The following is a 13,115-nucleotide window of genomic DNA, read 5'->3' as shown; positions in this document are numbered from 1 at the left end:
TGCCAGTCTAGACATGCAAAGACACTTATCATGTTTCCTTTATAATAGATGCCTAGTAGAAAATTCCATGCCACAATAAGAAATGTCTAGACTGGTTGCACCTTACATCACACACGGGTGAAAGGGGTGAAATTATTTCAAGACATATTAAATGGTTCTCTAACTTAACTAAATCGTTTCCTCCAAGAAAAGCTACACTAACCCTAAGTAGAGAATCCCTTACCCTAGGGCGCGATGGTGTGCTGCCTGTCTAATAGGGATAGTAAAAAGGGGACTCGCCCTCTACTAAACTCCACTAATCCAATCTGCCAGTATCTGATAAGTGTTCACATACCACAATGTCATTCCTTCGGACCAGCAGATTCCTCAATTTGGATAAACATGTGGTTGCTTTCAGGCTCTAATAAGGTAGAATTCAGGAATGTTGTGTCAATGTTACACCAATATTAAAAAGACAAAAAAGGATGAAGCTGGTGTGTCATAGATATGAATGAGGTGCATTTAAATAGGGATTTTACCATTTAATAAACCCTCCGTCAAGTGTGCATCCCCATATTTATCTTCCAGAGCACCACCCATGTTACAGTTTGTACACAGCTAGCCTCACCAACATTAAATACACCAAGTTATTTGACCAGCCAGATTCCTAATGTTCCAATCAAAAAGGATATCAATATGTTGGCTGACCGGTTTCAGTGCGTAAAGCGTCATTAGCCACCTTCTTCAGGACAAAAACAATTAGTATGCAGGTCACTGCATAGGGGTCTTGTCACTTGAAAAGCATAAATTAAAGAAGTGCAGCACACCGACAATCTGGCAACATGGCTCCCGATAATTACCAGGAGCAGGGGCTGGGTGGATATCCCAAGATGACACACTAGTCTATAAACTGTCAGCTCATCCTCTCTCTCTCATTCTGAAGTACAGGTCCTACAAAAGGGACTTTCCTTTATTCCATCACCAAGATATGACTCATTTCAGACTCGCATTGAGATTACCCATTTGTTGAGAAAGATCCGGCTTAGACAGTATTTTGGAGATCAGGCAATCAATCAACTGTCCGATGCCATGGGACTCCATGTGGCATCTAGATTTTATCCTCCTCCACACAGTCTCACACCGAAATTGATCACGTTCGAGCATGCCATCTTCATAAAACTGTATGAGCTTGAAAAGTATATTCCTTTTGTACATAACTTTACAAAACTGGAACTGGAGGCAGTTAACACACTAGCCAATAATCAAGACATTGTCATTAAGCCAGCCGACAAAGGGGGCGCGGTTGTGGTAATAAACTCTTCCAACTATCATACCATGGTACAGCAGCTCCTATCAGAGGGACAGAGCAATTTTAGACTCGTTACAGACCCTACACCCGATCTACGAGCACTCATCGCCCCCATTATTGAAGAAGCGGAGGGAGAAGGGCATATTAGTGCTAAGGAGGCTGCATTTCTTCCACCTAACCATCCATGCCTCCCAGCCCTATATGCATTACCCAAGATACATAAAGGGATTGTTAGCCCACAAGGCCATCCTTTTGTCTCTGGAATTAACTCCATCCTCAAGCCCCTGTCACAATTTGTGGATCGTTTTCTGAAGGACAAAATCCCCAAAATGACCTTCAATGTGAGAGATTCCACTGATATGTTGAATCTGTTGTATTCCTTAGCTTTTGATCTGACCACAAAGATTCTAGGGACTGTGGACATCAATATCAAATCCTTATACACAATGATTCCACAAGAGGCCACGCTTCTTGCTATCCAGAAACATCTTGAATCCAAAATGTATCTGGAAAGGGCTCCAGCAGACCTGATTAACTAGCAGGGATTGCATTGACAATGATATGATATGATAGGTTAAAACGCGCTTAATACCAGAGGTTTCTAAGCGTGGACAAGGGGATCGAACCTGTGGTGCTTCGTGTCGTCTTGCTTCCAAGGCGAGCATGTTGCCCCTGAGGTATCATCCCGAGACAAAGAACCTTTTTCTATACAATGATAATTTCTTTGAACAGATATCAGGCACAGCGATGGGGGCTACATTTGCCCCTAGTCTGGACAATATCTATAGTGAACAATTTTGATTAACACATGTGTGTCCTGCGACCAATCCTTTTAAGACATCAATTCTGGTCTGGAAATGGTACATCAATGACATTTTCCTAATATTTGAAGGAAATGAACAAGAGCAGACTACATTCATGAATTGGCTCAACGTGAGGAACCCCTTTTTAAAATTCTCTTGCAAATCTAGTCAGACAGCTATTTGTTTTCTTGACCGGCACAAAGAAAACCACAATATTCAGAAAATCTACTGATTGCAATTCATTGTTACAATTCAGTAGCTGTCACCCCAGGGCTCTTTGTGAGAACTTTCCCTTTGGACAATTTCTCTGATACCGGAGATCCTCCTCAGAGTTGAGTGAATATAAAACCCAAGCACGCCTCCTGCAAAGACAACTCAACAACAGAGGATACCCGAAGAAGATCATCCGCCAAGCTGCGAAACGGGCAGAGCACATCCCTAGAGAAGTTACCTTATAGAAGAAAAATGAACCATCTGCAGGCAAGATTATTGCCACACTATTTATCTATTCCCCATTGTTCATTTAAATAACAAAAAAAACTTGAATGTATGGCCTATTTTAAACACAGGCAATAATACTTTCAACAGACCCCAGTTTGGCATCACCATAAGGCAGAACCTCCTGGACAAATTGGCCAACACTGTGCCACAAACTGAATATAATACTGTCCTTTGAGATAGACAAATGACGTTGTGATCAATAAATGCAGCCGTTGGACAGGCACCTTGTGGTTCCTGTTTATTATGTGCTCAGAGGAACAGGAGCACCAGCATTGATATTGGCTGGAAATTCCCTTGAGTCCAGAGAAAGTTTACCCATTGCAACATGGCAGGAGTTATATATATCAACACATGACCAGGCTGCCTTATGTATGTAGGAAGGACTGAACAACCCCTCGAAACAAGAATTATTGAACACAGATCGTGTATAAGAACGCAAAGACATACCGCTCCCCAGGTGGAATACTTTCTGGAGAAAGAACATTGTGCACATGAATTCACATGGACTATCCTTGAAATGATACTATTGCCTAGAAGGGGAGGTGATTTTTCCTCCATGCTCCTTGAAAAAGAAGAGCAATGGATCCTTTGTTTGAAGACACATATTTATGGTCTCAATGAAGTGATGCAATGGCGCAATTTAGCAACATTACCAAAATGATGGGAGGTGCATGATGCTATTTTGTACCCTCCTGTGAGATGGGGTGTGGATCACTTGACCCTCCACACACTAGCATTCTTCAAGTGTAGTCCACTCATGTCCTACCACATGCAGGGGTAATGAGGACATATGGATACTCACTGGTGCGGCACCTTTGCCCAACAGACTGGACATGCGATCAATGTTACCATTCTTAGTCACCTATTGAGTAGATCCAATTGTTTTTCAAGATGAATTTTCAGAAATGCATTGTCCCATACTCTTAGGGAACCCTCCCTGTCTTTTGACAGCTATGTCCTGAATCTATTTCTGTGACATCATCGGCCACATCAGGAGAGGACACCTATTATACATACTGTTGGCTGGCCAAATATGGCTTTGCGCCACATGCCATTGGTACATAGCATACCAGTATCTGTACAATTGAATGTCATATGGGGGTACTATATTTTTTTCTGTCACTATGGTCATTTAACTAACGATTGTTTGAAGTGGAAACCAGTGTAAATTGGCGTTCGGTGACCAAATGCCCACATTCATGTGATTCGCTATCATACACTTTCACAATTCTCATTCTTTTTAATATTCCTTTAAATATATTTTGTGCATACAGGCTTTCTTGATACAATATATCAGTGTGTTTTTGGAACAAGATGACTTTCCTCCTTTAAGGATGCTTTCACTATGATGAACTGAATCGAGCTCCATGAGGGGGTGTACCAGCACAGCATTTATGTTAGATCTGCATGCTGACCACTAGAAGATTGTGCCCTGTTTTCATACTATGCTTCAACAATGTTTGACAGCTACAGGCGTAGAAATGGGTGACCAAAACTCTATTAGCTCCATGTCCCTCTTCCTGGACCCTGTACTTACATGTGAGGTGGGTTACCTCACATACGTACGGGCACGAGGAAGAGTATCACTAGGAGTAATAAAGATTACCAGTAAGTAATCCATGAATTAACTGGCACATTCCCTATTCATACACTGCTTCCTGGTGCCTGGAGGGCAGAGCGCAGTGGCAGGGACTGGCTGCCCCAGGCTCTCCTAATCTACAGAGAGGCACAAGAGTGCCCCATAGGCATTTTGAAAGTGCAGAATGCAAGCCAGCATGGTGAGTGGGCCAGGCAAGGCTGCACTCAGGTTTTGACTGGGATGTGCCTATTATCTCCAACTATAATAGAGGCGGGTGGCGCCTGCCGCCTGGTGCACTCCTGATGTATGCTTTCGAATTAGCCCTATGAGAAAGGGGAAGGGAACAGATAGCACCATGAGTTCTTGGCTGATTTACATACAATCATAGAACAGTTTGGTAACATAGGAATGACTTCAGATCTTTATATCTCCACCTTACCGCAATTTTGCTATCCATAAAAAAAGCTGCGAAAAGAGCTTTAAAAAAATAAATCCAAAACAGTAGTTACAGAAGGGGCGAGAAAAAATGAGGGACTGTAGACTGCAAGGGGGACTGTGGAGCATAAGGAGTTGGGGCATGGTTTGAATTGTGGCAGGGACTGGGGAGTTTGAGTTGTGACTTGGTAGCTTGGCAATGTGACAGAGCACATGTGCATGACCGGCAGAGTGAGAGGTCTGGGGTGTTGGTGAGTGGGGAATGTGGATGCTTGGGTGAATGGAGAACAAAGAGGGGGAATATTTTTACTATTACAACTGAACATAATCAATAAAGTTAAAAATATTAAATAGACGTGGACATTAAACCAAAATACTAGAGTAAAACCAACATTGTTCTGTCAAAACACGGACATTTGGGACTCTTTCATATAAATTGCTATAAAGGGTGCACATAATGACAACCTGGCTTACTTATAACCTCACATACTCCCTCTTGTTTGCAACCTGCCAATCATTACACCCTCCAATCAATACAAAATGTGCTGCAAAAGTGCCACAATAAATACAACTTTGTGACACAAAATTAGCGTTTTTATGCTGCAAAATGTTCAATTTCATGCTGCAATATCCTGGAGGTCCGAGTTACACCGGGCTTGGTACTTATTTAGTTTTTCACAAGACTCACCCTAACATTCAAGGTTTTGTAAAAATTGACCATATATACTCATTTGAACAGTCGCAGGATTTGGTTGTTAGGTTGTCAGGTGAGCGACATCTGTCACTCCACTGGGATGTGGCCTTGCAGAGGAGGGGCTGAGTCACAAAGTAAGTATATTTGTGCATATGCCCAGTCAGCAATGCACGGAAATCCGTGCGTAATTATTATTCATATAGGCTAAAATTAGATGAGGTTTTGATGTACACATTCTCCATTCCCAAACTACATTTCAATGTGTTTTGATTATTTTAAGTGATTGACCTGCTAGGACAACAATGGATCGAATGGACCATGTTTATATTATAGGCTTCATTTGGGGTAAAATCCATATTTAACAGGCATTGTCATCCCTGTGAATAATGGAAGACAATTCATGTTTTTTAACAGCTTGGTTTGGGCAATAATCATGGCGAAATATGCACTATCTGTGTGTATATATTTATATAAAATATATTGACATATAATGTTTTCTTATTTGAAAGAAAAGTAATGCAAAAGAAGATATATTAACAAGACAGGTCTAATTTTCTTCTCTTATAGGAATCTGCCGGTCATTTTGAATTGGGTAAAAGAGCAGAAACCCGGAGTTCAAGGCGTCAACATCATCACATCAGACTTTGTGGAACTCATTGACTTTGCAGAAACTGTTATAGGGCTAAACAGTCTACTCATAGAAGAATGAAATGACAGACCCACAAAACCTGTTTGGGGCATTTCACTATAAATATGCACATACATATTCTATGTCATGAATATAAAGGACCATTGGAAATTGTATTTTGGATTCCGAACACTGAAGACTGGAAAAAAGGTGAACCATTTTCGGAGCAAATTTTACAATAATGAAGCATAAAAGATGGGGGGAAAGTGGCAAACAAGTTTGCCCTTCCTTGGCCATGCGTTAGGCAGTAACCTGGCACTGTTTTAATGATGTCCCTTTGTCTGTCATATTTGTCATTATTACACAGTACTGTAATTGTTGCGTGATATTTATTTGCAAATGTTTTGACCACCTATTTATGAGGCAACCAAGAGTATTTTATTTTATGTATAAATAAATGTATATTCTCTGTCCACATAGCACTTTACAAATGCTTTGCTCGTTTCTTGATCATGTGTGTTATTTTTATAGCTGTCTTCGAATGCTTTACAGAGGAAGTTGCATGTGTCAAAGGGAAAAACCTTAACTGGGTAGCTGAGCTGTGCTTCTGTGCTAATCCTCTTATTGTTTTAAGTAATAGGTTTAGGAAAGTTACACATATGGGTCTGCTAATCCAAAAGGAAGATGTGTGCTCATTACGGAGGTCGACAGAGCCAAACAACTCCGTGAAGGCTACAATCTGTATTAGATGGCAGTTACAGACTAAGTTGAAGAACAGCAAATTGTTCATCACCTTCTCTAATACACAATTTAGCATGTGCCATAGATGAGGGTGACCCTAAACCTCTTGTTTGTAATTGGTATTGCTATCATTAGTTGCTTCTGTATGGACCAGTTGTTTTTTATGTTTGTGCTTTTAGCTTAGCACTTGTTATTCTTCCTACATATGCTAACAGAACAAAGAGTGTTTGGTGTGCTTATTCACTTTCAGTTAACAGTTCTGGGCGTCTTCCCCATTGACGTACAGTTTTTACCACCAGTGCTTTACATGGCAACTGAGAGGTGTCCGGTTAAAGTACCGTATACAAAAGGATCGAATGCCAAAGGGTCGACTCAATTTGACCTAAAACAAAAGGGTCGAATTTTTTTTATATATTTTGTTTTGGGGGATTTCCGTTTTGGAAAAAAAAATTGTTTTTACCACAAAAAAAGGGGGATGGGGGGACCCCCCCAAAACAAAAAAATCGACCCATTGGTGTTCAGTCCTTTTGATTCGACCCTTTGGTCATTCTATCCTATGCATTCGAAACTTTGACCTATAACCCAACTGAGATAACATATGCCTTTGTTCATCTCCTTACCTTTATGGCCTCTTCTCTTTACGAATAGCCACCGTTTCTTCCTGCTTCTAATTGGACACTGAGCCCCACAAGTAATATATTATGTTTAGCCCTTGGATGGAATACATAAGTCACACATACTCACTGTGTGTGTCTTCTTAAGCATTGTTGTTGCCTGATGAAGCTTTAGAGACAGAATGCATTGACCAGAGAACAACATCATTCATTGAATGTCACCCCATCATCTCTCTCTCGTGGATTGACACTCCTTTTAGATTCTGAATTTGGGGATCTCTGCTTTATTTTGAAGACACCACCAATTCCTTACAGTGGTACCCACACATGTGTGGTAATGCAAACCTTCCCATCACTAATAAGTTTACCTAGTCAAGGGGCTATGGCCTTGAGCTATCCGCTACAAATAACCCAGAGTGTAAATTATAGGTTAGTACATCTTGTTGACCACAAAGCAATTCTACTCTGACCTCCCGGCAGTGCCCTTCAACCGGACCTCCCCTACTCTAGAAACAGTATCTCAAATAAAGCATATTGCACCCCTCCTAGAAAAAAATCACATAACCTGAGAAACGTCGATTTAAAGACCAAATACTTTAAGCAAACTTTGCTCAAGTTAAAAAGATCGTTAACGCCTTACATTTGTTTAAACATACAAATGGGATTTCAATTTGTTTTATGTTACTTAGTGTGAATGTACTCTAGGGTTCAAACTACCTACAAGTTTGACACAATATACATATTTTGGATGGCCTATAAGGTAATATAGTTTGGAAACAAAAAGGTGACGTCCTGCCACTGGCATTTATATCTTTACACACGGATTCTCAGTAAAGACCTTCTATTTATCATGCTTTGTATAGCTGTAGAAAAAATCTTTTTTTGCAATCTTACTGTAGTTGAAGAGGGAAAAACAATATATTAAGTGCACATAGCTTTTAAATATTTAGCTAGTGTTTGAACTGCAGATATAGCCCAACATTTAGCTTTTTGGGCAAGTCAAAAACTTCTGCATTTTTGGCATATTCATACTTTGTGAATTATCAAAAAAGAAACAAAAACATATTGAGTACCAAACAAAGTGAACAAACCAGGTACAAAAACATATACACATGTAAATCAATTGTTAGACAGTGTGAACAATTTCAGTGAACCTTTCTTTTAACGGAGACTTTTTTTGCAAATACTATCATAAAAGGCATGACAGTGCTAAGTACATTCATAGTCAAAAAGTTGGCATTGGTATGTCCTTCAATTAGGTTTTTATACAAAGGGCACTGAATTGTCAATGGTGTTTTTCTGACGAGCGAGGGGTGACCTAGTCGATGGTCAAAGGTAGTATATATCTTGCTTGTAGACCATTGTGGAGACATGTTCTACAATGTGAATATTACAGTATCTAGCTGTTTATGTGGAAGAGGGTAGTCCAAGCATCTCATGTGCAGACTGTAAAATGGTGCTGAACAACTCTTGGAAAGGGAAACACCAACAATGGAGAGCTTCTTTGTGGCGGAATTTGGGGAGTAGCTGGTTGCTGGTCTGGAAATCGTTCTAGTAAAAGGAGATGGCAACTGTGGACGAGAATGGGATCTGAAGAGAACACATGCAACCAGCTAGTCTCTTCCAAGATCTGGTAAAATAAATATTTGCCACAGAGTGTATGCCAGATAAGTAGAGTTTCTTCCTTGTTCCAGCTTTCAATACCACCAAGTTCAGGATGTGGTATTGTTGTTATGAAAGTGCTGGTATGATGTGAATATGCGATGGATGTTATCACCTGAGCGTTATATTATACCTCCTCAGATGACATGCCATCATACTCTCTAGCTACTCCACTCTTTTTTTAATTGCTTAAACCTACACACACTTTTGGTACTTTTTCAATATTAATACATGGTTTTGACCCAATAGATATGACGAGTATTAACTGGAGATTTCATCAAACTTCCTCTTTCATTTTCACTCAAAGTGCTCCACATTTTGAAAATGCAGTGACCAATCAATCCTGCTGTGGCATACCTTAATTGTCATGTCTACTGTTACGCAAATGAAAGTGGGATCTAGTATAGTCTCCCGCAGTGAAATGTCATATGGTTCTACTGTTTGGCAGGTGAGTAGGTGGAGTTCATTACACCTGTCTCTGCAACACTATCCTGCTTGTAAAAACTATTAGATTTAATTTCAAACAGTTGTGATTGTAGCAATGGCATTGTCTAAGGACTTGTATTGTTTCCATTCCATTAGGACATCTTGTAGTCTCACTTGGACTGATTGACTCTGCTCTCCATCTATCTTTCCACTGCATATGCCTCTCCTTCCTCTCAGTTAAAATAAGGGATATAGTGATTGACAGATGTAACCATATATATATGTTATGCCATATTCTGTAAGTGGAGTGCATAGTAGCAACCGCTGCATAGCCTTCGTCACTTTCACTGAACAATGCGCTATATGTTCATGGTACCCTAAGCCATTTACGATCAGCATAAATTTTACCTCATGGGATTTGTGGAGGAGATTATGGACCATCCAAGTGCAAATAAAGGTCAATGATGTTTATCATTGTAGGCAGATTTATTCACCCAGCAAGTCATCTTGTAACACTTATACAACACAATTTAACAATAACAATCAAGTAAATGAGGCAGCCAGTATTGCTAAAATAAATTCACTTTCTGTTGATTTCTCAGCTGGCCCAATTGCTAGGTGTGAATGCAATCATGAACTAGCCTAAAGCATATCTTGTAAGGACGAGAGCCAAAAATGCCTGCATATTCTCTGAGGCTAGGGACATTGGCAAATCAATTATTTTCACCCTAGCCTGCATTCTCCCATCTTCTTACTCATAGTATTTGTGTTTGACTACACTAAAAAGAGAAGGGGCAGGGATTGCCTCCTGGAATTCAGAAGTTAATGTCCGTTCCATAGTATTATATAACATGGCCATATAACGTGGCCTGAGTGGAGACAAGATTGCACACTTACCAAAATGGTAAGAGCTCAAGAGTAATATAAAAGCGGTGCAGCTCCCAGCAAATGGAAGAGAAGTCACGATATACGACAGAAGACAGTAAGAACAAAAGAGGAGTATTATGAAAGAGCTTTGCACTGACAGAAATACTTCAGGTCATAGCGATGAAAAATGGTAATGGATAAGAACGGATTACACAAAAGGTTAAATCGGAAAAACTACACATCAGGACACAAGCAATAGACAGAAAAGCAGTATCTAGCAAGAGGAATATACAGGATAAAATTGGAAACTACATAGAGGATAAATGAAACCATGAAATAAAAACACCCAGGAGCAAAGCAAGGAGACTGCACAGCCACCATAGAGACAATGGTAGTGAGCAATGCTAAAGACTCAAGGATCTTAGGTACATGGAGCCAGGTTAAGGGTAAACAGGGAACAAGTGACTGTACTCTAAGTACTGCTCCACAACTTGAGGCAAACTGCCAACAACAAGCCAGAATTGGAAGCGGAAGAAAATCCAGATAGAAAATTGTCATGGCAGAGCCAAAGGATAATCGCTTCAGAGACACAATACCCCAATACTTTGACAAAGGCACAAGGTGAGAGGTACAGTAGCTATTTATTTAGGACTTGTAAAGGGTAATGTTCATCCCAGGGGATCTTGGCACATACAATAACCGTGACACAGGACTGTTCTGAAGTTATCAGATTGTTTAGATTGACTGTGGCTACAGCCATGTTTTCAGGTTCTTTTGGAAGGCTAGCGGGTCTAGTAGGTCGTATAGGAGGGAATTCCCAAGTATGCTGGCTTGGACAGAGAAAGCGCAGCCACCCTTTCTCATAAGAGAATATTTGGGTTGTATATGCAGTTTCTTGTCGGCTGATCTCTGTGACCTTGATGTAGTGTGCTTGTGGAATTTCTCTAGGATGTAGAGCTATAGAGCTATAGTAAGCCAAATGTACGATGCATAGGGCCTTACATTTGATACTCTGAAAAATGAAGATCCATTGGAAATCTCTAATTGCAGGTAAAATCTGCTCTTGAAAATGAAGGCCGAAGAAGGTGGGCAGCCCCATTTTGAATTATTTGGAATCTTCGACTTTGGTGGGCTTGGATGAATTCTGTTTCAGTAGTAAGGACGAGATGAAATTAAGATGTTCACAATGGTGGTTTTGTGGAGCCATACCATGCATGAATAGCCAGCTTTAAGCATTTGCTTCTTCTTAGCAATTTCCTGGGCGTGGGGCTGGAGTGACATCATTCAATTGCACAAAGACATTCACAGGTATTTTCAATTGGTTTCTTTCACAAAAGATGGGAGAGTGCAACTAGTTTTTTGTAACTCTTGGGAACCAGTGGCTAGAACTTGTCAGCTGGATCCTTGACACTGCATTGTAGGTACTGTAGTTTTCAAAAGCAAACTCCGATACCTCCCTGCTTCTACTGTTACACACACAAAAAAGGGGTCCTGGACCATATATACCATCCTGTCCCAGTTCAAAACCTGGCTTCCTCAAGACAGAGTGGCTGAGTTGCGAGAGCCTGCCTCATAATTGAACTAACCCCATGCGATTACATGTACCATAAAGCCATCTGCCTCCATACAGCAGTCCTCACAGTAATGTACTTCACACAATGCACACTCCCTAATTCAGAACAGATGCCTGTGAGAAACCTAGGTGTATTCTCCCATTAAAATCCCAAGAGTCCTCTATTCAGGTGGCCAGGGGAGGGCCATAGCCCTTGGATCCCAACCCTGGGGTTGGACGAGCGAGGGAAGATCACCTGGGTAGGGGAATCCGGGGTCGCTTTTGTGGGAATGCCCGGGCTAGATGCAGTATTCTGATGGGCCAACAGAAGAGGGGGAGGAAGTCCCGGACGCCTTCATTGAATACGTTGATTCGCGTCACCCTAATCCAGGTCTCATTTTCCCTAAATCCAATCCCGTCATTAATTGCTCAAGGTGGGGGAAGAAAGAGAAACCAACTAAAACCAAGCCAGGCGTCTGATGTCAATCTCTATTCATTCACTACAAATTTAAACCACAGGGAATACTATCAAAACCCAGGCTTGTATAATCAACCATCAGGAATATGAAAGGGGCAACCATCCCCTTGAGGGAGAACCAGGCTAAAGGATTTCCCTATGTCCATTGTCATTTGCTTGATAGAATAGGGGGAAATGGATCTATCCTCAAAACCCTTCCATCACCCCTCTCCATTTCAAATAATGGAACCAGGAAGAGGCAACCGGGAGTAGTGAAGATTTGTCATAGGAATAACATGGGGAGTGTAAGGGAAACCGGCTGTAGAAAGAGCCTAAATTGTCCCATAGATAGGCATTTACTATTTATCTCACACCTGACTCCACTTGACTATTTCTCCAACTATAAAAGGTGTGGTTCTACATAGGTGAGAGAGCGAGCTGGGAACGTTGTTTGGACCAGAGAGGCCAAGGCACAGAGAGCATCAGGATCGATGGCCCAGAGGAGAACGGTGTGCTGAGACGCTGGCCCCGTGTTTGTGAGGGGCTGCAGCATGGCTAGGGATCCGTGTCTCCAGAGAGCCGAAGCGAAGTACCCTACAGGCTGCTATTGGCGGTCAGATCATTGCTCATTCCCTTGGGATCTGTGCCGGCTCGGAGGGTGTCTGAGGAGCAGGTAGTGAGACCCTGACCTCGGGCCCGCACAACGAGAAGGGACCGCTTGTCACTGCACTCATGCACGGGTGCGTCGCGTGATAGTAAGAGACAGAGAAAGAGAGAGACTCGGTAACATGCGGCTAACTGAAGCGGGCGGATGAAAGGAATACATAAAGTGTCACGAAAAAAGGAAAGAAATGAAAGGAAACTAGTA

The 13,115-nt window shown here is 41.3% G+C and overlaps 1 protein-coding gene across 1 annotated transcript in view; it reads left to right on the top strand.

The window, feature by feature from the left end:
• The window catches only part of PLCXD2 (phosphatidylinositol specific phospholipase C X domain containing 2), a 107,352-nt gene extending 100,933 nt beyond the window's left edge, over positions 1–6,419 (top strand). Inside the window, exon 4 of the mRNA XM_069637188.1 lies at positions 5,868–6,419. Coding sequence (XP_069493289.1) covers positions 5,868–6,009 — 142 coding nt within the window. The 3' untranslated portion in view covers positions 6,010–6,419. The remainder of the gene's footprint in view (positions 1–5,867) is intronic.
• The last annotated feature ends 6,696 nt before the right edge of the window (positions 6,420–13,115 follow it).

Source organism: Ambystoma mexicanum, chromosome 7p (genome assembly GCF_040938575.1).
Source record: "Ambystoma mexicanum isolate Mex_15411 chromosome 7p, UKY_AmexF1_1, whole genome shotgun sequence".
NCBI lineage: Eukaryota > Metazoa > Chordata > Amphibia > Caudata > Ambystomatidae > Ambystoma > Ambystoma mexicanum.
This window is presented reverse-complemented; position numbering and strand designations above follow the sequence as displayed.